Raw genomic sequence first — 25,257 nt, forward strand, 5'->3', positions numbered from 1 at the left:
CAAGCACTCCTCTGTTCTCCCGCACCACAGTCTTGTCCTTTGAGAATATCATGTACACAGAACCATCCAGGGCGTCACCTCTGCCACTGGCGTCTTTCACTTAGCACAAGGCCTTTGAGGTATACCTATGTAATCCCATTTATCAACAGTTCATTCCCTTTTATTGCTGAGTAGGAATCTGTTGCAAGGGTGTACCACAGTTGGTCCAATCACCATACTTTAAAATCATTATTTTCACAAGTCAGGGAAGAAAAGCAAGTCAGGGAAGAAAAGAGTTCAGAAATGGAGCCAGCCAGTCATCACTGCTGGATTTTAAGAAAATATCTAAATTGCTTAAAAAAAAAAAATCTCGATCCAAAGCAGTAAGGAAGCCAGGAGTCCACCTGCTTATGTGTCTCATGCTTGACAGACAGAGGACACAAGCCCAGGGATGACCGTCCTAACCCCACATGAACTAGACTTTCAGAAAGTGGGTCTCCCTCCCCTTCTTCTCCATGTGAAGCTAGCCTGGGAAGAGACGCTGATCAAGGTAAGAGCTCTTCTGCAGCCGTCTTCTTGGACAGCCCTGCATGCTCCCCTGTGACTGCCCTGTCCACCACCTGTCACTGAGAAGCACGCATCCAGGGGAGCCCACCTGACCACAGCCCGACTCCCCCTCCTGGGACGGGGACTCGGCGCTGTGCACGGGAAGAGCCGGAGAGGGGCAGTGAGCTCCAGCTGGAAGCCGCCTGCCGGTCATGGCCGACAGCCCTCGGCAATCATTAACACTCACCACTGCAGCCCGCGCCCCCCTCACACAAACTTCCCAGCTGCTCACTGACTACTCTGAACCAGCTTCTCCAAAGCAAGACGAAACTGAAATCACTCCCCCAGGGGCACCAGGGTGTCTGTCCGCAGCTGGCCCCAGACAACCTGAATTCCAGATTATTCTCTCCAGAGAAAGAGAAGCTCAGAGCTCACAAGGAGTGGGGGGGTGGACGGGGGGCGTCTTACAAGTCCGTTCCAGGCTAGAATCAGTTTTCCTAGAGCCCCAGATTTCTAATGAGGCGGTGAGTGAGATTTTCCCAGCAACCCCTGAGATCGCAGAAGGAGAGGGAGATGGGATGAGGGGAGAACCAGCGTATGCTGAGTACTGTGCCCCCGCTCCTGGCGGGGGGCTTGCAGGCCACCCCATCCAGGCCCACCCGCCCATGAGCATACTGGCGGCTCCTCCAAGAGACAGCGGCCCAACTCCCTCAGAGGCTGGTCCTGGAACTCCATCGTGGCATTTCATCTGGAGCCTGAGCATATGAGTAATGAATGTGTGAAAACATGAAACTAATATTCATAATTACTTTACAAGATAAAGAACTTGAAGGAGAAATAGCTTCTGTGTGTCTTGCCATCACCATCAGGGGTACACTGTGAAAAACACGGCAGCTCGCCAGTAACTCAAGACTTTGCCATGCCAGCCAGGCTCAGCCCCTCGAGCCCTCCCCAGGCTTCCTTGTTCCTTACTTAATGGTGTCTTGTCATCTAGACTCAGTAAAAAACCTCCAGAGCCAATGGGGGCAGGGACCCTCTGACCTTCTCACTTCTAGCATCCCCTCAGCGACATGTTGGCCAACAGGCATTAGCTATACATGAGCCCAAGGTGCCAGGCGTGAGACGGGAAGGTGCAGAGTCTCCATTCATGACATCCTGTCCTCACTAGGCTGAGGGTACTTTTTCTCCCCATTTTTTCTTTCTTACTGAGGTAGAACTTTGGCTAGGAAAGCACACCAGTTCTGTTAGAATAGACTTATACCCACATAACCAGCACAGGTAAACTACACCAGAGAACATCTCCAACACCCCGGAATATCCCCTTATGCACCTCCTAAAACATATTCTCTCTTGCGATATGACGAAGTCTACCACACATTCATTTTGAATTCAGGCTTTCATTAGCTCTCTCCAAATAACTTCTGATTAACTTTTAAATTATTGGATTTCTTCTAGACTCTGCTTCGCTCAATTTATCTGTCAGATTTGTAGTCCTTCGTTACAGCTCTGAGGCCCCTTGAGGGGCTGCCTGCCCCTAGTATATCCCCAGCCCTGTCTCTTCCACCAACTCGGCTGCTCCGAAGGACCCAGCCTTGTCCCGCAAGTGCACTGACCACGCGTGCACCACTGGGCCTCCTTGCCATGCATGAGACCCAGCCACCCACACCCGAGCTCCTGGTGCAATTTCCAACTTTCAGACCCACACCCATCCAACAGAGACCAGGTCATCCAAAAGTCTTTCACCAACCCCTTACATAGCTGTAGCTACTTCTTTCTGGCGGGGGGGTGGGGGGGGTGGTCTGTAGTATCCTTCCCGCCTCCTGGATGGCACTGCACGCCATTCTTCCTATGTGCAAGGATTTTAAGTCTTATACCCTTGCGAGATTTCAACTGCTTAAAGACTGACCTTCCAGGATTAGCAAATTAGCACAGCAGTTTGTTTTTTTTTTTTTTGCTTTTTAGGAGGGGATGGAATAACCTAGGGTTTCCAACTTCTGATGTGGCTAGTAGAAAAAAACACCACTATCAACACCACTTCATCCGAGAAAAGACATCAGAGCTTAAAATAAATTGGACAGGATATAACCTCAGAATAAACTGGTCAGATGGTCCTTCAAACTCATACATTTGATTTATGAAACTGACCATGCTGCCCTCGTTTCCACACTTGCCTGTGCCTGGAGAAAATTCTCAGAGACTGACTGGCCCCAGTGTCTGGAAACCACGGCCTGGGAGTCACTAGAGGAGAACCGTGCACACAGCACATGCTCAGTAAATGTCTAGTTTGACTGCTCCAGTCCCTGGAAATGACATGGTTCAGAGACCAGGAGTGCTGCAGCCCTGCTCCCACTCCACACAAGCACCCAGCCAGCAGGACCACGGCAGTGGGTGCACAAATCCTCTCGACCAGGGGACCCACAGGACCCGCCCGTGGGTGCACAGCCAGACTCACGTGGGACAGACTCAAACGGCAACCCCAGAGGTCACAGGTGCCCATGCAGCGGACTCTCCCATGGTACAAGCCTCAACTGAGGGCAGCACATATAATGAACTTCCCAGGTGTGTTTTGGGGAAGGTGGGGCTGGAGGGTGAGCAGACGGGGCGGCCACAGCTGCCTTGCGGGCACAGGGCGCCGGGCTGAGACCCAGGCACCCTGTCTCAGGCCCATGAGAAGAAAAGCCCTTGATACATTTGCACAAAGGACCAAAACTTCATTAATCCAGACTCTGAATTTAAATTCAAGACCAAAAATATAAGGCGAAGTCAAATATATACATAAGGGGAATTTTGTGGATATATACATTATATCTCAATCAAAAGCTATTATCAAAATATGTGTGTGTGTATGTATGCACAAACACACAGAGCTAAGTAAACCCTTATTCAGAGCCAACAAAGAATGAAGAATGTATGAAGAAGGGAGTATTACAAATATTTTAAAATATTTAAAAGAATCATCTTCACTGTCATGTCTATATGAAAATTATGTATATGTTATTAAAATTGCTTCTTTAAGGACTTTGCCTAAGAATTCTACTCATTATTATTTTAAAATATGTATCATCACCAGCCAACAAAAAGCCATCCATTTATGTCTGACTAACCTAGCCTGGCTTTCCCCTCTTTGCACGTATTAGTTCAAATTGGTTCAGTTTTATTGAGCTTTTCATTTACAAGATAAATACACAGTTAGCAAGAGCTGCAAGATTCATGGATAAATAAGTCTAATTAGTACACATAGTTCAGGCTCCTTCTGGTCATCTGGTGATGGGATCCTCTATGATCTTGGATTACAAACTAAATATAATACATTCAATCATTCATTGAATACACATTTATGGATTACCTATGATGCACCAAATCCCAGGCCAATTTTCTTTGCACATCCTCAGCTTTTTATCCATTTCAGAATGTACTCCATGTATTAGAAGCAAGTCTGAATAATGACTGAATGACCACAGCAAAGGAGCAACAGAACTCGCTTATTCAGAACAACAGAAGTTTGTGCCCTAAGAAGGAGCTCTCTTGTACACCAGTCTCAGCGCCACCCATCTCTGGCTCCCGGAACAGAGCCTCCAGGGACGCTGCCTGGCAGCCATGCTGCCTCCTACCTGTATGGTGGTGTTGCCTCCTTCCAGCAGGGCGATGGCCAGAAGAATGCTTTCATGGAACACTCGGTCACTGGATGCGTTCATGATGAGGTCGATGACCAGGTTGGAGGCCCCCTCCTTGTCAAGGTGGCACTGAACCTCAGCCAGGCTCATCTCACCCCTGCTCATGGGGCTGGATCCGGAACCTCCCCCTGGAAAGACGCAACACTGCCCTTATCAACCTCACTCAGAGCAGCTAACATTTATTGCATACTTACTGCATACCAACATTTTATGCACTCAACAGTTTAATGATACTATCTCTCTGGACCTTTTTAACAAGCCCACAAAGCAGGTAACTCATTATTAGCATCAAGATGAAGTCACTTGTCCAACAACACCCAGCACAGCTGGGAAGTAATAGAGATGGAACTTGAATGCAGACAGATAGGATGAAGGAAGAGTAATACATTTTGAGCAAAAGACCTAAAGCCATCCAGCCAAGACTCTCCGTTACATCAAAATACAATGACCTGGGCCAGAATTAAGAACCAATCCAATTTTAAGAGACAAACTGAACTTAAGCACTCTTAAGAAGCATAGCCTATACTGATCACTTTAGACCTCTTTTTAAGAAACCCAGCCTGGCCCCAAACTCATCCTTTCACATAATTTCCATCTGTTCATTTATTCATTCATTCACTATTGACTCAGAGCTTGGCATGGAGTCAAGAGCTGGGGGTAGGGGAATGAACCAAAAAAAGTTCACCTCATTGAGCTTCAGATGAATATACTTAGGAAGAGATGGCCTGTGCCACTTAGTGGAACAGATTCCAACTGGATTTAGAAAGCTTGAGAACTTCACATTATTATTCACAAAAATTGAAATATTAATGGACATGGGGAAATGGGGCAGTCATTTTCTGAAAAACAGAAAACCATCAGTCCTTCCCTGCAGGGGTCAACTCAAATGCCACCTCCTTTACGTTGCTTGTCCTTGACTGCCTAGAATCTATTGCACCTGTCATCCCAGGTGGACATTGGGTGTCACGTCTTTTCTCTGACAGCTTCTTAAAGACAAATAGTTTTGAGATGTTGTGGGGGAAACAGCTGCTCGACAATCACTGGGAACTTCTGGATGAGAAGCTAAGATCTGTTTCTGGGGTTCTCTGGGAGCAGATCTGCTCCACATTTTCATTTGGCGAGAAGCCCAAGATTCTTCCCCAGAGGTTGCCGGGATTAATTTATTAAGCACCAAGTGTTTCTGTGCTATGAGCAGAACCCAGCAAGGACCAGACATTCTCAAGAGTCATCACTACAGACTAGGAATCATGCAACTCACATTTGTGCTTCGAGCACAGAGCTACAGCCCCCTTAAAACCAACACCATCGCCCACAGTTGAATTCAATGTTTTTGCAGCTTTTATCTGTCACTGTGCTTACAATGTTTTGGGTCACCTTACGGGATGTGCTTTAAAACAATCCCATACAGGGATGCAGCTGATGAAGACAGCCGACTCACTGGAAAAGACCCTGATGCTGGGAAAGATCGAGGGCAGGAGGAGAAGGGAGCAACAGAGGATGAGGTGGCTGGATGGCATCACTGACTTGACAGACATGAGTCTGAGAAAACTCTGGGAGATAGTGAGGGACAGGGAAGCCTGGTGCGCTGCATGCAGTTCAGGGGGTTGCAAGAGTCAGACATGAGTTCGCAACTGAACAAAAATAATACAGGCATGTGTGTGTGTGTGTGTGTGTGTGTGTGTGTGTGTGTGTGTAAAGTCCCCTAAGGCTTGGGGAGGCACAAAGCACGACACTAGGATTAGACACACCTGCCTTAAGTTACCGCCCAGGCACTAGCAAGCTCCCCTTACTCTGTTCAATGCCGGATAGTGGGTAATGTACAGGAGAAGAGGAGATGAAGGAGGTAAAGCGCTTGGGAAAGCCCTCGCCTTGGTACACGTGTTATAAAAGATAGCTTTCGCCCTCCTCACTGCCAACAGCATCGTCATCTTATGGGCAAACATGAGTCTGAATGACCACGAGAAAATGTGCGATCAAGTTAAGTTCACGGAGTCCTTCAAGTATCCCCAAGAGGTTCGCTGCATGGGAAAGAGAGGGAAAGCCTTAGCCAGTATCACATTGCAGGGGGACATTTTTAGATACCAATTTGATGGTAGACCAAAGACAAAACAAGTTGCTAAAATAACACACTAGCAACCCAAATGCATCTGTTAGAGTCTCAACCTGCTAAGCAGAAACACGCAGCTTTGGAGTGGCACACTTGGTTCACACGTGCAGCTCATTAGCACACCATGGGGCCTACCTCCTCCCCCAGGCTTGCTGGGTCCTCCTGGTGACAGCGGGCCATTGCCAAAGCTCGTGAGGCTCTCTCTTCTTCCCGAAGGTCTGATGTTTCCATAGTAACGGTTGACCAAAATCTGCCTGAGGGCCTCACCCTTAATTCAAACAGGATAATGAAATCAGGCTCTGAATTGAATGCACAACTGAGCGACTCACATTAAAAAAAAAAAAGACACAGGGGTACCCAGTTATAATTGGCTCAGTCTCACTCCATGAAAAAATAAATTATTAATAAGAGCACTTGGAAACTTCTAAAGTTAACTTCTTCAATGTTTTCTCAGGAAATCAGATCATAAAAAAGCATCAATCTAAAATATTAAATATCTGAAAGTACTCTCTCACACTGATAAAGATAGAATATGAATCTGGAAGGATAACTAGGATTAATAAAACAACAAAACAAAACAAATAAAAAAGTCCCTTTGAGGTAAGTCAGTAGGATTCAGACAAATTAAAAAATTTACGGGTCAACTTCCACACAGCAATATGAAAATGTTACTCTAACCACAGGATTTATTTCCAACCATTCTAAGATCTTACAATATCAGAGTAATAAATTAAATCATAAGCTGAAAGTAAGCCTTTCTTACAGAAATAGTCAATGAGCCAAATGGTAAAGAAAATAAATGCAACAGAAAATAAATTATTGGCAGATATCAGACATGTCAATCAACAAACAAGCAGCATGGATGAAAATGACATTTGAGATTTTCTTTTAAAGAATATGGGAGGAAGGGCCTAGTTGGGTATAAATGTGGGCATGAGCTGATAGTCATGGAATCTGAGTTATGAATGAGGGTTCTCAAAACTCTTCAAAACATGTATTTTGGGGATATTTTTTAACATTTCCATGACAAAAAAACTTTTAAAAAATATAAATATTAAAAGAATCCTGGGCAGGGGATAAAACAACTCTTTCCACAATTCCAACCAAAACAGAGCAAAGAAACCACTCTGATCTATTCCCAAATACTTCGCACACTGGCAAAGCAGCAGGATTCACTCTCAGCTCTATACCATGGCAGTCTCGTTCGCTAAGGGACTACCCCCCTAACCCCCACCCCGCCAATCTGGAACTTTTTACCAGTTAAAGGCTGTACAGATTTCCTTGGACTGTTTCTGAGGGACAAGGTAGTAAGTCCTGGAGTTCCTCTGGCACATCCCGGAGAGAGGTTAAGTGAGAAGTTAGCAGAGGGAAGATGCATTGCAATACAGCTGGTCTCTGAAATAGAGACTCCAGAGTTCTATCGAAGAGACCTGCGACTGTACCAAGAATCAGGAGAACTTAAAAGTGATTTGTTAATAAGCTTCAAGAATAAGTCTGGAGATTTCGAGGAAGGTGTTTGCAAGACAAGATGGGAGGGAGCAGAACGTCCTGAGGATAGTGGAGGCCCGGGGTGCCCTGCGGAGGCAGGACTGGGGAAGGAGGACAAAGCTGAAAACTCAGTCCCACTGTCAAAATAATACAAGGTCCCAAGGTGACCCAGCTGGCTTTTCTCCTTGGTTAAATTCATGCTGCTGGTCAAAGACTCCAGGGATAAGTGGGGAGATGGGGTAAACAGGAAAAGTGAGAGAAGCAGGGAGGCAAGCCTGATTTTTAAAAGAAAAAGTTCAGAAATGAAAAAAATCTCGTCTTTCTTCTCTCCATTCCATCCACAAATATGCATCTCACTGTAGTTAAAGCAGAATTCTTCTCATTAGGATAAGAATATCACTTCGTACCTTGACCATCAGTAAATTCAAAATTCTGAGAGAACTTTCCATGGAGAAGCTATTTGTGATCCTTAAAAATACCTTCAAAATAAACTATTTTCAGTATAATATCCTTTAATGGCTTAGAAAACCATATTTTGGTATAAGGACATAACTTTGCACCAGTACAAACATATTAACACTCTCCAAAACAGTCATCGAGAGCGGTGATTTAAAAAGGCTGACTTCACAGAAGAAACACAGATGTCAAAGGAATGGTCAAGAAAAGGAGGAACGACAAGATCACCTCCACATAGAATATAACATTAAATACCACGTCCCTTTCTCAACTCAATGATGCATCTACTGGAGTTTCTTTCAGAAGATACAGACTTTGAGTTCTCCCAAGAGGGATGGTTAGAAAACCATCCCAGTTTTCTATGGGATCCTCTGGGGTACCACAAGAACACTGTCTGGGAGGTAAATGACTGGGCTGAGAGCAATGAGCTGCAGCCCACAGAGAAGAGTCCAGGTCTCCATCACGGCAAGAATCTGGAAGATCACAGGGCTGAATGGTCAATAGCTGAGTGACCGTCACCAGCCAACAGACATGTACTTGTCAAGGAAGACTCAACCAGAGCCCTCACCCTAGGATTCTACCTAGGACCAGACTGGCTTAGATTTTTTGCTTCTCCAGGTTTTGAGGGTCTCATCATTGAGACCCTGGTGAATCTGCAATCAAGGAGGCAGGGGGTGGGGAAGGAAGCATGTGTCTTCCAGGAACACATGGACTTGAGGAACAGGAACTTCACATGTGTGTAGCCTGGATGCCGAACTGAAGTTACCAAGGGATCTCACATTACCATTTTGCCTCTCTTTGCACAGACAAACCCTAGCGGTTACCATAGCAACCGATGCATCAAATGGTACATTTTCCCCCATAAGAGAATATCATAAAATGTGCTCATTATGGGAACATACACACACACACACACGATCCACCCCACAAACTTTTAATTCTTCCCCCTTAATTATAAGGTTTTTGGCATATAAGTACCTCATCTTCTCTCCAAAAGTAAATAAATTTTAAGGCAAGAGGGGAAAAGAGAACATGTGGGGTTTGCTTTAAAAAAAAAAAAAAAAACAAGAACAAGATGAGAATTGTTTCTTTTCTGAAAGAATAAAGACTGAAAATTTTAGGTTAAAAAAGGGGGACAGACAGAAAATGGATAAGTATCATTAAAAGTGATGTGAATCCTAGCGTGAAAACTTAGGTTCAAGGCAAATTCTTTTTTTCTGAGCTCGTGGTTTAATTTGGGAAAAATTAAAATCTACAGACAAAGGCATTCCTAATCATCTTAATATAAATTACTCAACAGCACTAAGCTGTTCACAGAGTACCGGGTTGAGACAGCTGATTGTAGAGAAGCAAAAAATGTCACTTGCCAAACAACACCACTTCTCCAGCTCTCACATTTGGCCATGCAGCCCTTTTTTTTTTTTTTTTTTTCCCCTCAAAAAGAAGACTAGTTTTCTTCCCCAGCAGTTTACACCTACAGTATGCAAACAAATATCAGATGTTTGTGTCATGGTAAGAAACTCCACACGCATGATTACCCAAGACTGAGAAAAGAAAGGCAAAGTTTCACTTGCAGTTCAGTTTCAGGGAAAAATGGTGAAAATGGCAGGTCAGTGATGTGGAGGCAAGAAACCAAGTTCCTGCCTTGCAAGTCATGAGTTTCATTCTGTCCATTAAACTAGTGACTAATAAACTGTGTGGAGATATACAGCCCAGCATTGAACAGGGCACCAAGAGTTAAGATCGCAAAGGAGAGAGGTGACCTTTGGGCTCCAAGGTCCCAGCCACTTAAAAAAGTCAGGTGCTTTAGGAAAGATCAGCCTCTCACATGAGCAGTGTGCCTCTCACAACTTAGTCAGCACTAGGGCAGTGCCTCGATTTAAAAATACCTTCCTCTTCCTACTCCTGTTTTCTGTCAAATCACAGCTGTATCTCAGTCTGCAAGGTGACCACTGGGGTCATTAACATCCCTTCTCAGAGTCCAGCCACGCTGCTAAGTGCCTCCAGTGCATGGCTCTGGAGAAGAGTCCAGAGAGCAGGAAAGTGCGGAGACTCTTGTCCCCATTTTACAGCAGGAGGAACTGAGTTAAAAGTGCCCCAAATCATACAGTGAGCACCTGGCAAAAGCAGGCTTGACCCAGTTTCTAATTCCAAAGCTCATGCCCTGGGGCAACATCCAACTTAGGGCACAAGGGACAGCTATGAGCCTTTACTGGCTACTTCTAAGACCCAGGACAACTCTTGAGGAACAGGCAGGGGTGGAAAAAGCAGGAAGGCAAGGTACCCGATCAATGAATGGCAGGAGGCACTGGGAGCTGGAAGGGGGAGGGCTGACTATCAATTTCCTAGAAGGCCATCTTTGGTTATTATTTGAGAAAGAACCATTGCAAGAAAAATGAAAGGATCCAAGAAGCGATGGAACTCCGCAGGTACTGAAAGCTTGTGAGCTTAATAAAGGTGGCCCAGGCAAACATTCTCCAGGACGCTGATGACCACAATTTCACAGCAGTTCTTGTCATGACTGCTCACTTCCTAACCCCATGACTTGCCTAAGGTATGCAAGCTCGCTGGGTTTCAGTTTCCTCATCTGTGAAATGGGGCTGCAAGCTGTGTCACTGGGTCACCGTCAGCATTTATAAACATTTACGCTGTGAACGCATGTAAAAGTCTTAGCATAGTCACTGGCACATGATAGACACCCAGAGAACCAGGATATCTGGTATTTTCCATTGACTACACGCAATCAGTAGTCAGCATGCGGATGGTATATGTAGCCTTCTGGGAAATGGTTTAGCACTATAAGACAGTTTCGACCCTTTGGCCTAGAAATTCCCCTTTTATGCGTCTATCCACTTGTGTACACACTTGTTCATTCCCTCGAAGGAAAATATTACAAAAGGCTTGTTAATCAGCGGGAACTTTAGGCAGCTGTTAACTTTCAAGGAGGAAAATACTCAGATACGTGACAAAAGCAAGGAACAAACGTTGCACACTTGAAAGAACCCCAGTGACAATGAAAGTGTGTGTGTGTGTTGGCACATATTCTCACGTGTATGAAAAAAGAGGGTAGAAGGAAATAGTAAATCTTAAGCAGCTTTATAGCCAGGCAGTGTAATTATGGACAGTTTTACCATTATACTTTTTTGTTTACTATACATTATCCATAATGATCACCAGTTACTCACACACAAAAAATTTTTTTTTAAGGATACACATGAGGAAAAATCTAACCCAGCAAAAGAAGAGAGGATGTGACAAGTGACTCGGTTGTTATTTGGGGACTGGCTGGAAGCAGTGTGTGAAGAGGTAGATTATACGTAGAACCATCAGTTAGTTTCATTTATAAAAAGGCTGTGACTGGTTCTGAGCCAATTAATGCTGCAACAATGACGAGAACAAAAACTGTCCGTGTGTGCGCCAGAACGCGTGGCCGAGGGGGGAGCTGCGCCGGCACTCCCAGCTCCCAGGACTACGTACCCTTTTATGATCCTCCAGCTGCCTCAGCGGTGGACTCGGTTCGAGCTCCTGCTAAGCAGGCAGAAATTCCATTTAAGTAAGACACTAAGACACCCTCATCTTCAGGATCGGTCACAAATGAAATACACAGAGAGCGTGTACGCAGTGAGGACTGACATGGAAGGAGCGCAGGCTTGAGTGTGGCTTTCCCCAGACGCACACCAGTGCTCATGACCTTGGCTACTACTGAACAACTGGCCCTTCCCCAACCCCAGAGCACCATGTGAAACGAGCAGGCACATGACCAATAATGTCTGGTTAATATTATTTTTCGCAAACATTATGAAAATGAAGTTCAATGTTATGTACATTTACATGAACCCAAAACGGGGGTGTAATGCAAGATGCAACCGGGCAGGTCCTTGTACGACTCATCCGCGGATTACTGCTCAGCACATGCATGAGGACGTCAACGCACACACTCCCAACACACACGTGAGACCTACGCTTCGCCCCAGCCCACAGCATTCTAATCAAGGCTACCAGTGCTGAAGAGCTCTGATTAGAATATTAGAGGAGTGATCATTACAAAGCATGACCACTGGAACTCAGCTCTTTGATCATCAGTTTCATTTCTAAGATCTCCTTTCAGATTGAGCACACGTTTTAGCTCTGACTCCTGTGATTCTAGAACAGTTTCGGAGAGTAAATTTTGATCCTTGGAAGGATGCCTCCCACAAAAAGCTTCTGGGTAACTTTAGACGCCTTAATGAATTCTAGTCCCGCATTTAGCAAGCTGAGCTAGCGACAGGAAGAACAGAGACAGTTTGCTGTGAACTACTCCTTCATCAACAGCGTCACCCAAACGATAACACAGATACCGCGAACCTGAACTCTGCTTCCCCTCTGCACAGGACCCAAAGTTCTGTTTTGTGTAACAGCAGAAAGGTCTGGACCGTCCAGAGTTTCTCGGCCAAGGTGGAGTTTGAAGGGTTTTGTGTAAAACCTTCAGAGTCCATGAGCCTTCACCGGCAGGACACTGTGGCTTAAGTTTGTCAGAACTTTCTACACCAAGGGCCACCCAATTATAGCAATGATCAGATCCCATCCAGGCTAGACACGTCCCTCCTGCACCGTCCCAAGAGACAGACACTTCACCACGACAGTTCACACCCAACCGGCAACAATGACAAGTGCCTGTATTTGCTGGCATGGCAAATACGGGTGAGGGACACACACCTCGGTGGAGTTCTCAGAATCCGGAGCTTGGGGAAGCTAGTTGGGAGTAAAAGGAGGCAGGTTAGTTACAGCACATGCATCTGGTGACCACAAAGAAGTCCAGAGACCAACACTTGGGGACAAAATTGACGATGAGACGACTGGGTTGTCACACCCACTGAAGGGGGTTTCAGCTGCGGAGGGCAGAAGACACCCTCACTTCTAAAATGAACTTAACGTGGTTGCGCTGGGAGAGATGAGTGGCCTGAGATGAGGAAACACATCTGAATGAAAGAAAGAAAAAGCCTAGCACTGATCAAGAAGGAACTATGTCTTAAATAATGAAAGATGTCAAAGGCAGAGGTACTGCATGTCTATGTTCTGTTTGTCCACAGAGGAAAAGTGATCCAGTACATGCCCCCGGGGCTCAGGGAAGGGAGGGTGGGCGGGTGATGACCACAGGGGCCTCTGGTGCATTCCCCTTCCTGGGGGCTCAAAGCCCTTGCAAGGTCTGCACCATTGCCTGCCCGTGATGAGCTTCTCCAGTGGGCACGTGCGTCCTCCCAGCCTCTCCTTTCCCCATATCCTGGCCCTGCATCAGAGGGTGACACCCCACCTCTGGCTTAGGGACTGAAAAAGTCTCTCCCCTCCTGCGGCTCTGGGAGGAGAAAGGAAGGCTCCTGGCTGCAGCTTTCTTGGCTGGTTTCTCCTCCCTCCACACACTTCCCTCAGGGCTCCAGGGATACTAGGCTCCCTGGTCCGCCCCTGCCATACCACATGGACACCCCACACCTCTGATGACTTCTGAATTTCATTATGTCCAACCCATAAATGAGAGACAAGATGACGGCCCTGAGGGAAAGGACTGGCCATGGAGAGGATGCAGTGGCTGAAAAGCCCACAGCTCCACGTGACGGCAGTGCCACGAATCTGGCCACCGAAGGGCACGTGCTTGGGGCAGGGACGGATGTCGGATGGAACTGCCGGACCCCACCCTGGGCCGCAGTCACACACCAGGCATGGCTGGCGGGTTCAAGGTGCGGTCTGGGGCCGTGGAGTGAAGCCAAGGCTCACACTGCCGCTGAGTGACCTTGGCCTCCCTCGGCGGGGCTCCAGCGACACAGCAGACCTCTCCCGAGGCCAGAGGGCGGCTGTCAGCGGTGAGCTGGACAGGTGCTAAAAGCGTGGGGTGGGGATGGGAGCTGGGAAATCTTGTGGGTTCACAACCCAGCTCAACACTTGATACCCCTTTCATGGTGTGACCCTCAAGATGGAAAAAATGCTCTTACTATAAGACTGCTATTTTGTAACCTAATAATTTCTTTTTTTTCTCTCTATTTGCCAACAGGTAAAATGAAGTAAAGCTATAAGGGATCTCTTCAACCACAAAGATTAAATTAGTTTATGAAGGACGAAGAGGCAGATGTGGAGAGTTGCTCATTCAGTTCTGGACAGAAGAGCCCTCAGACATGAGTGCAGCTCCACTTGCCTCAAGGAGCAACTTTCTCTCCAGTGTGTTTAGCTTCCTGTTGGGGTCGGGAGGCACAGGGTGTTAAGAGAGGATTTGAGTGTGGTGAGGGAAACAAAACTAGAGCTCAGGGGAATGTGTTCTGCAGATAATATAAATGATATCATGAGCCAAGACTGCGTTTTAACCCCACCCCTGCGTTCTGTAGGCTTTAGGCTGAAGAAGTAAAGTTGTGCACACACATGTACCATCTGCCCTTCGTGCAAAAAGGACACACGAGGAAAAGAAGAATGAAGGCAAGTTCCCATGCGCTTTGGAGCAGTCGGAGACACAGATGGAGAAAAGTACGATCATTTACAGTCAGTTTTGGCCACATTCCACCAACATATCCTTCATACCGGTTCTATATGATCAGAACAAAAGGATTACAGACACGGATTTACTACAGGAAGCCACACAGCTACCCTCTTACTGCCTTGCCAATCAAAATAATAGTTAAAGAACAAGATGGAGTGGAACTCGTGTGTCTTTTTAAAATTCTCTTGTTTGATATCCCTTCTGTCCAAAGAAGCATCTTGAATTCTTTCAGAATGTTCACAGAATTGTTTCTTAAGCACTCAAGAGATCAGTGGTTTCTGGTATGTTTTATGATTGGACTGGTACTCAACTGCCTCCCTTAACTGCTGTCATATTGGTGTTTAGTTTTTGAAATGAAAATTAAGATTAATGACCTTTTCTCCTAGAATGTTACAGGAAGACCTCTGAGACAATAGAAAATTTTTTCTTCTTCAAGAACCACTATTTATACAGGAGGACAATTTTTTAATGTCATCCACTCATAAAAAAGAAAGGAAAAACGAAGAACAATGGATGGGTATTGCCTGATGGCGGCTCATGCAGGGACTGGTGCTGTATGACCTTCAGCCAGTCACTGAACCTGTCTGGGCTTCCACACCTGACCTGTAGTTCAAGGAGACTGGAGCAGGTATTATAAGGATTCCTTCCAGCTAAAACATTAAGTTATGCTTGGTATATTTTCAGTAAACTTTATTCTGTAACATCAAACAGCTAAGTTCCCTAAATAAGACAACCCAATAGAACACAGAATGATTTCAGGCATGGGAAAGGCCAAACCAAGCTTGGCATATGATTTGGCAAAATAACCAACGGTCTCTATTAGCACTTCCTCCTAGGAGGACTTCAGCTGTATTTCTGGGAGGATTGGCTCTTTTAAGGCAGTCAGCCACAATTTGGAAAAAAAAAAATAAGCATATTAATAAGCCATATATGTTCAAATCATAACTACATAAGCTACATAAACACATATACATACTACCCAAAGCAAAGGATAGTTCTGGTAAATGAATGAACTGATTTTCTCGGCACATTTTTATTATCAAAGTAACTTTTTTTTCTAACATGAAAGATCATGTTCAGTGACTATACGGTAATGGAGACTGTTTTGAGAAAAAGAGCATGCCAGTGTTTCCCATGTCTTGTCTTTTACCACCTCACCCCGGGATCATTCAGGATATTGAGGTGCTGGCACCTCCAGTCAAGGTGAAGTCTCTCCAGACCAACAGTTGATGGGCAGTGATCTGACGCCGCCTGGTTTTGAACTTAGAAACTGACTATCGCTCTCTGTTGCCTCTTCACGTTTTTCTAGGATCTGAAGTCTTCCCAGAGCTTTTACACAAGGTTAGCAAGATCAAACTTCATAGGAAAAAAGATTTCAAACGACTGGCTTTGAAGCAGAAAGCCAGAGAATCCCAACTGGTTATCCTAACTGCAGCACTGGAGTAGCAAGGAGAGTCACGCAGGAGACGCTGAAACGCTCACTTTCTGTACATATTGTACCTACCATTTTACCCAGGGATAAATTTCTACCACAACTGAAGGGAAATCATACTTTGTCATTCTTAAATAAAAAGAAGCCCTCAGGCTTCCCAGGGTTCCTATCTGTGGTGTGTGTACAAGAGCACACACTTGCATGCATACGTACCGTATACACATACACGCAGGCATCTGTGTGTGCCCGATACAGGCCAGCACACGACACAGCCACTGAGACTCTCTGTTTCCTGAGGTCATCAACAAGAATCCTACCCCTAGGCTTTTAGAATCTTCCTTTGAAATAAGATGTCTTCCTTTCATGGACCACCCCTAGCAGACACTGAAGATAGTTCAAGAAATGAGACTGAACAATCAAATAAACAACCCAACCTTATACCTAAAGCAACAAGAAAAAGAACAACAACCAAAGAAACAAGACTGTATTATGGACCGAATTCTCAGCACAGCAAAGAGAATTTATCATCTCCAACGCCATGAATCAGTCTTCAGTCCCTTTTCACCCACTCCATCTCAGAGGAGGGAAAAAATAAACAAACAAACAGCAAATGGGTTTGCAAATATGTTTGCTGGGTCCTGCCTTTCACAAGCCTTTGTAAACCACATTAAGAGAACAGAACACCTGAAAGAAAGCTGAGCAAAGAGAGAAGTTACCTAGTATTTTAGCAGGACAACTTTGAATCTTCACATCAGCTAGCATAATACCCTTTACTAACTGCATTGGCTTTTTGAAACAAGAAATAGACATTATTTGGCTCTGATGATGCAGTTTCACATATATTTTACAGAAGAAGTTCATCAGAACTGAACCCAAAAGTGAAAATCATTCTGACTTGACTGAATTATACAACTTCGATCATTATGGAATCATCTCAGCATTAAAAAGAAAAAGAAAGGAAAAAACAAAAAAAACTTCCCGAGATTCTGCAATAGCTTCTCTATGCTCTGAGTTGAGCTCGCTTGCTCCAGGGTTGCCAGTGTCTAACAGTAAACAGCCCCGCTGCATTTATTGGCAATTACTGTTGAAGGTCACACATCAGCAGCGAGCCTAAATTCCAGGAAAAAAAGAAGCTCTTATGTAACTGCCGCCTGAATGTTGGCAGGTGCCCAACCCAGCAGTTCACAGCGATGTAAAAAAGTAGGACACCTCCACTCTGGCTTGGACGTCATGAGAACGCCCCCTGAAGGTGAAATTGAATAATTCTCGTGTTTCTCTGTTTCTCTCTCCCCCTTGCCCCCCTGCTGAATTTTATTATTGACAGGGGTCTCCCTTGCTTGCAGAAGCAGCTCTTGGTGGCATGGTGGCAGAAGCCGAGGACTCGATACTGGCAGATACAGGCGGGCTGCAGCCACCTTAAGGAGTGGGAGCACCCATCTCGCTTTTCCATTGCGGTGAGTCACTAACAGGCTCACGGGCAGTGGTCCTCGCCTGATGTGAACTCACCTCTTCAGGTCCAAGTCCCTAAACTACATACTCTTGTGACCCCCATGTTCTCATGATCCAAATCCTAAAGAAGTCAACCCTGAATATGCATTGGAAGGACTGAAGCTGAAGCTGAAGTTCCAAAACTTTGGCCACTTCAAGTGAAGAGCCAACTCATTAGAAAAGACCCTGATGCTAGGAAAGATTGAAGGCAGGAGGAAAAGCCGGGGACAGAGGAGGAGATGGTTAGAGATAGCATCACCGACTCAATGGACACGAATCTGAGCAACTTCAGGAGACAGAACAGGACAGGGAAGCCCGGCATGCTGCAGTCCCTGGGGTCACAGGGTCAGCCTTGACCTAGTGACTGAACAACATGATTCCCTATACTTCACCTTCCTACATGTCTCAGTTAACATTGGCTTATAATACTGTCTGCTGCTGTGGCAAAACCATAAGCTCCAGAAGGGCAGACTGTGCCTATCTGGGGCACTGCTGGATCCAAAACCCCTAGCAAAGCACCTGGAATGGAACAGGCACTTAAGCGTTAGATAAACTAATGTCTTGGGCAGTCACTGGTGTCTGTTTAAAGCCAAGAATGGGTCGTGGGGTGTTTTCTTTCTGGAGATGACAGAAACATTCTATACCTCTCCCCTCATCTGTCCTCTTCCTGAACCCCAAGAAAAAGGTAAAATCAGGTGGTAATGATGGAGACCTTGCCTCTTGATTTGCAACAACAACAAAAAAATCACGATCATCATAATAAAAAAAAAAAAAACAAAAAAGGAAACCCTCCTCTCTTACTGGTTTCAAATGAAATTTCACTCCAGGATAGCCAAGAAGGCCTCCACCATGCACTCTTCCTACAGAGACTCTGACCTGTCCTCACTTCATCTTCCTTTCTCAGAGCACACACAGAGACTCAGAAGACGCTGTGCTATTTCCCCAAGCAGTTCACTGCGCCTCTTCTCTCACAACGGCCGAGAGGCCTTTATCATTGAAGAGTAGTGGTCCCCTCCCATCCCAGGGATCACGGCTCTTCCAGATATGTCATAACCCTGGCTCAGGGGCGATTCCTCAGCAAGGGTCAAGTCTGAAGCGCTGGTTTGCAATTTTTAGGTGGGAGGCCTTGCCTGTAATGTGGGCCAGCGTGAACTCTCATTAAGTTTCTTAATGGAGTTGCTGCAGAACTCCAGCTGTGGGCTGCTGGTTTCCACCCGCACACATGGACAGCAGGCTTGGCAGGGGAAACCTCAGGAGCTGTACTCATTTCCAGAACAGCCATGGATGACAAAAGGCGGTCAGGCATCTCTGCTTAGAAGGCCAGATCCAACAGCCTGAGGGCCTGGGGACAGTGTTGGTGTCCCAGGGTACTGATGGTTGCCAGGGGTAACAACAGAGAGGGGATCCACAGTTGCTTCCTCAGGGAATTTTCAAAGAATCCAAGGGGTTGCCAGAACATTCTTCTTTTATAAACAGACAGTATTCTATTTCCTAGCGTATAATTATAAACACACCTGCTCCAACTGTGGAATCTTTCCATAAGCGAGCAATAAACTCCCAGCCAGGAGACCCAAGTTCTATCTTGAGCAAGCAAACACATCAAATGATTACTATGGTGCAAAACAGAGTATTAATAACACTGCAGACTCCGATAAGGGAGGGCCTTCCTTTCCTGACTTCATCTGTATTTAAACAAATAGGAACTCAACCTCAATGTTCTAGAGGAAAAATTCAAGTCAGGGAAGCATTTACAACTCTAGGTAGAAAGAAGAAGAGTCGAAGGCTGCCAACACGAAGATTCAGCGTTAGACGTTTTGCTGGCAAACAAATAACCCGGAAGAGAGAGGACTAAACAGGAAGTAGCAAAAATCACTGTAGTTAAAGGGGTGAACCCCCTGGACAGCCTGCTGTTTTTCTTGCTTTCTATTCACCCCAGAGAAGCATGGCCTCCTCACCTGTTCATGCTGATCGGTTTAAGGAAAAGCCTGAGCTTGCAGAATCTACTGCGGTTGAGCAGTAAGCCCTCCAGGCCAGCAGCTGAGCCCAGCGCTAGTTCTGCCTCACCCGCTACAGCCGTGAGAACTAAGGCCACTCACGTTACCTCTCTGAGTGCCTCCATTCCTGAGGGACCTGAAAATTCATAACCACTCATGTCGCTTTCAGCTTTAAAAAGTCTGTGATTCAAATTCTCCTTAGGGGTATCTGAACCATCTTTTAGTATTTCTGAAATTCTGGTGGTAGCTATTAGAGCAGGGCTTATATTCTATTTGGTAGAATAGAAGCAGGGCTTGTATTCTATTGCATCAAAAGAAGGTATCCATTGGTCTACCAAAAGAGCAAACAGATATCTAAAGAAGTAGACAAGAAAATTAATTTTTAAAAGTCAGATAAAAAATTTTTCCAATGTGCCTCCTTTTCCTAAGCAATTAGACTCCCTCAACTACATATATTAATTCCCCCAATTAATCCTTTCTATTATCATTTACCAAACATGTATCACATACAATTGATGTGGCAAGAAATCTTGAAAAATGTTTACCGGAGAGAAAATATTTAGGAGGCCCTCAAATCCCAAACAAGATGGCCACTCGTGAGTCTCCAGGCTAATTCTGAGTAAATGAAACTAATTTGATACTTAAGTATAGAAACCATCAGATGACATTTCAGTTCCTCGATCTTGAGGTGGTTTTCCTAGAATTGAGAAGCCAAGGATATAGTATATTCTGAATTCCACTGCAAGCCAGCAGCTGAAAAGTCTCGAGATTGCTGTAGAATTCGCTCTGCACTTTGACAAAATTTTCTATGACCCCCTCACACTTAACACTTTCCAACATGCTGACCAAGAGAGCAGTGGTTTGTTTTTTTCTTTCACCACTTGCAAACTGTACCCATATAGTTATTTCTTGTTTGCATGAGTGCTTCACATAGAGAGAGAGAAGCATCAGCACTGAGTTTCAGAGATCTGTTAATAGCCAGCGCCAACCACAAATTCAGCTGAGCTTCTAGACAGTGAATGATCGAAATTTTATCACAGTTTAGAAAATCTTTATCTAGACTCGGATGGGCTCCAAGGACAAATGGCAAACAAACTCATGGGAAACGCTAACACAGACACGAAGGACTTGACTCACTCCCAGAGGCATGCTACACAAAGTCAGATACTAGATGCTGCACAGACTAGGGGACAGACGGGTCACAGAGTTCACTGGGAGAGGGTCATGGAAACATCACCATGGGACACTTGAAAAAAAATGAAATTAGGACCTCAGCATTATCCAATTCATCAATGGAGATGAGCTGGAAAAGAAAAAAGGGGGGAGAAAAAGAAGGCAATGTTAGAACAGGAAATACAAGCGAGCTAAGTGTTAGAAGCTTTGTCACTGTATTTCTCATCGCTGACTCAGGCTGGAGCATCGTTAGAACGCAACCGTCTTGAGAGTTGTGGGCATTCTGGACACCACTGCACCCTGGTATCTCGGGCAGGATGCTGCCACACTTTGCTTACATGCCAGGTATCAAACCTCGCAGGTCCGGACTTCCCTGGTGGTCCAGTGGTTAAGACTTCATGTTCTTAATACAAGGGGAGTGGGTTCGAACCTTGGTTGGGGATCTAGGATCCCTCATGCCACACAGTGTGGCCAAGGAAAAAAACAAACAAAAAACCTCACAGGTCACTGAACCAAGAGCCCTGAATGGCACCGTTGTACTCCCTTGTAAAGAAAACTTGAACTGAGCTGTGAACGAGGGCAAGATCCCCGATCAAGAACCATGTCCTTTCAGAAAAGGATGGGAGAGAGTCGGGTTAAAAGCTAAACTCCTATCAACTCAGCTTAGGAGAAAATTCTCTCCTTGGACTCATTATACCATTGAATGGGAGTGGGGTATCTTGAGTCCAAACTACCATTGAGATAAATCAGACCCATCTTCAATTTAAGCAAGCAGTGGGATAAATCAGACCCAGATTCAATTTAAGCAAGCAATAAGACCAACATGTTCCCCAGCCCAGATATTCCAAATCCTGATACTATTGATTAAAGAGACTAGATCCCTCCAAGGTGATTAGTGCCTACCTGAGTGATATTAGGAACAATGAAATGATTTATTAGCACCAAGTTCAAAAGAAAGAAAAAGAGGATTAATGACGATTATGCATGTTTAATGATAGATGGAGGATCCTTGATTTTTTTTTTATTATGTTTCATTAATATTTACTTTTGCAAATTTAAACTCCTACTAGAAACACTGATAGCTGGAAATATTAATAGTTTATTTGCCTAGAGAAAAGAGGCACTAGTAATTAACAGGGGATTGACAAATCATAAGAAATGAAAATCCTGATATTACTTGAGGTCAAAAACTCTCTAGTAGTGTAACAGGTACCATTATTCAGAAGAAAAATGGAGTTTAAATAAATTGAGATATTCTTTCACATTATCTGTTGGCCTCTGAATTTCTTTCCAAAACTCTGACTCTTGAATCAAAAATATCTTAATAAAAATCGTACGGTAGGTAATAGAGCAGCCGATATATATAATAACCATGCTTTCTCTTCAAGCAGGGCCTAGGGGCATAAATATATTCTATGAATTATAGAGAGATTCAGGGTAAATCTTAAGAGATGTTTAGCGATGGGAGGTAACCATTTTATTTAACATGGTTAAATCTGTAGATTAAAAGCAGAGTTGGCTAGGCCTTGCACACACAGAATGGTTGCAAAGCCCTGATTTTATAGTTTATTAACTTTGAATACATTGTTGAGAAAGACACAAGAATCACATGAAAATGTATTCCATCATTATTCTGGTGATCCTTTTTAATATTCCACTATATTATACTATCCTATATTATATCTTAATACCACTCTCTGGTAAATATTGCTGGCCCATTTGGAGACACCACAGTAAAACATAATTTCTAAATGATCATGATTTAAATTTTGTCACCATCCTCTGTGCCCCACCCCTACATTTCCAGCACGTGTCACAGTTCTTGGACGGGCACATCTTAGGCAATGGACCAGGACAAGTGCGCTGACCACTGGCTTCTCAGATATGACTCTTAGGCCTGATCCAAACCTCAGGTGATGTGAGGGCCCCGCAGACCAGGAGAGAGGACTGTGAGGACTCAGGAGAGGGCAGGGAGACAGAGCAACCTTGGCCATCCCAGCAGGGTGTTAGTCATGGGACAAGCTCCACTCAAGAGGCAACGAATAGGAAAACTAGGCCAAGACGACAGACTCGGCATTCACACTTGCCTTTGTGTCCTGAGCACCCAGTTCAAAGGCCACTTCACTTCACTTGATCGAATAACACCCCCTGTGAAGGACAGGGAAGCCTGGCATGCTGCAGTCCATGGGGTCGCAGAATCAGACATGACTTGGCGACTGAACAACACCCCGCCCTGGTTTGCCTAAGAAAGGTTAGTTCTTTGGGTCTGGGTTCTTCCCATCCTTGAAAGAGTTGGCTCCCGCATGTCATGCCTCTTTACTCAAACAGCGGCAGCCAGTAACCCATCAAAGGCATTTTCCAAAAGCCTTAGTGAAACAGGACCGAGTGCAAACTAACAATGAAACTGGAAGAAACACAAATCATTTAACGCCCCCCTGCTCCCCTTTAAAGTGAAGGGTTAAGCAGCCTTTTCCCGCAGTCCGAGCCTGGGGCCAGAGGCAGCATGGCATGTCTGTGCGGTCTGCGGAGCTGCTGACTAGCACAGGTTTCTAGAATGTCCTCCTCGGTGGCAGAGCATTTCCCGTACTGGCTTCTAGTATTTTCACTTTGACCAGGGGGATGACAGCTCCAGCCCGACGGGAAGGAACTGTCATCCTGCCGCCAAGCCTCTCTCTGCCAGGATGTGGCTAATTTCTTCACCAGATGAAGAGGGATTTGAGCTGCACCCTCAGGAGCTCCTCTCAACTCTCGTAACTCTTTCACAACGGCCTGCATCATCTACTGGCCTCGCGAAGCCCTGGCTCTATCGCTCTCCACGAGCTTTCTCACAGGCAGGGTGACAGCATCTCGGATCGTGTCCCCAGGTGCCAAGACAGCGTTCTCCCTGTTGGTCCACCATGGGGAGGGAAAGGCGGCAGGAAGCACACCTTCCACACGGCCCCGAAGACCCCCGCGCACTTTTCTGCCCAGCAACAGACTCTCAACCAACTCCTTGTACTTATACTTTCCACGCTCTAAAAAGAAAACTCACTTGAAAGTATAAGCACAACTTACAAGTTCACTGGAGTAGAGACGCAAAGCTTACCTCAAGTACCTTGGCTAAGAAAGAAGCAGACATTCTCAAGAGGAGAAAACTGTGGTCCCTACAGTTTAAAATTGTGTTTTCTGCCCCAAAGGTACAAATAAATTCACAGCTGGTTAAGGTCCCTTTGGTAGAATTTATCTTATTAGGGAAAGTGAATGAGTCAATTTTTTAAAAACACGAGTTTTTAAAACTAGAGTCAATTTTTTAAAAACACTTCTTACAGTTCACTCGAAGAAAAACAAACATCCTGTGGAATAAATGGCTATTATTTACCTATCTGATAAGTGTATTCTCTTTTACTGTCCTCCTCACCTTATCAAGGGCAAGACCTAGCTGGGTATCTACACAGTGCAGACTGGTCATCTCGTTACTTCCCATTTGTACCAGCGTTCCTTGCTTTTATATTTATAAACTCTATTCTGGCATATTTCCACTGCGAAATTCCTCCTGAGTTATAAACACTTATTTTCCAAGTAACATTTATTCAAGTTTGAATTTGTACATTTTACAAGTTTAGATTGATGTTTAAAAGCATTGTGGTTTGGGGCCAGTGGAGGAATGTAAACTGCAAAAAGGACTGTGTACCTTTCTGTTTTATTTGCTTTCATCCAAAGATCCGCACATGTTGAATTGCTCTAATATTAAGGACGGACACTGCTTAGGTTAGAAAGCAAGATTCCGACAGTGTTTTAGACTTGCAAGAATCTACTTATCACCATCTCTTTTGACAAGGGAGGCTGTGATTTAATTATCAAGCATTCTTTGCAGAGATGAATAAAAGTTATTTACTGTGTATTTGATAAGTCAATGATATCAGCACATTTACCTACTCGGAAAATGCGGATAAAAGTGGCTTCAAGATAGTAAATGAATATTACTGCCTTCAAAGAAGACTGGTGAGACTTAAATTCAGGCCCTATTTTTCGCTGGGGGCAGAAAGGAAGAGCAATGGGGCTCTTTTTATCCCACTTGGACCAAAATCGGGGGTGTGAGGGCTGTTTTCTGTGCATCATGGCTCACTGCATGTGATCAGAAGTCTCAGCTCCCAGGGATGGTCCATTTCCCAATCTCAGTTAGAAAAGGTGACATGTCTGTCTGTCTTCATTCCAGTTAGAACTGGAGGCAGTTTCTTCATACACTGGGAGGATTGTGTAACGTCTCACCAGAAAGAAGCAAGTAAACCCACAGGTATGCTCAGCTGGAACCCAAAACTCAGGAACATACACACCTTGGTACACGAGAGGCATTTGCATTCTCACTGGGAATTTAAACAGACGGAACATCTTGTTGTTCCTATTTTTCTGAATATAGATTATATGGCAAGCAGCCTAAAAGA

The 25,257-nt window shown here is 44.9% G+C and overlaps 1 protein-coding gene across 10 annotated transcripts in view; it reads right to left on the bottom strand.

Annotated features, from left to right (window-relative positions):
* Positions 1–25,257, bottom strand: part of ITPR1 (inositol 1,4,5-trisphosphate receptor type 1) — a 354,027-nt gene that overhangs the window by 105,510 nt on the left and 223,260 nt on the right. For 5 of the 10 annotated variants that reach the window (XM_044934302.1, XM_044934306.1, XM_044934307.1 and 2 more), the window contains 5 exons: positions 20,934–20,966; positions 12,946–12,981; positions 11,728–11,778; positions 6,442–6,574; positions 4,137–4,327 (listed from right to left, as the gene is read on the bottom strand). The exons of 1 other annotated variant lie outside the window; for it this stretch is intronic. In XM_044934302.1, the coding sequence (XP_044790237.1) occupies positions 4,137–4,327; positions 6,442–6,574; positions 11,728–11,778; positions 12,946–12,981; positions 20,934–20,966 (444 nt within the window). The remainder of the gene's footprint in view (positions 1–4,136; positions 4,328–6,441; positions 6,575–11,727; positions 11,779–12,945; positions 12,982–20,933; positions 20,967–25,257) is intronic. 4 more of the 10 variants (XM_044934310.1, XM_044934304.1, XM_044934311.1 and 1 more) reach the window with 2 other exon arrangements.

Source organism: Bubalus bubalis, chromosome 21, assembly GCF_019923935.1.
Source record: "Bubalus bubalis isolate 160015118507 breed Murrah chromosome 21, NDDB_SH_1, whole genome shotgun sequence".
Classification (NCBI taxonomy): Eukaryota; Metazoa; Chordata; class Mammalia; order Artiodactyla; family Bovidae; genus Bubalus; species Bubalus bubalis.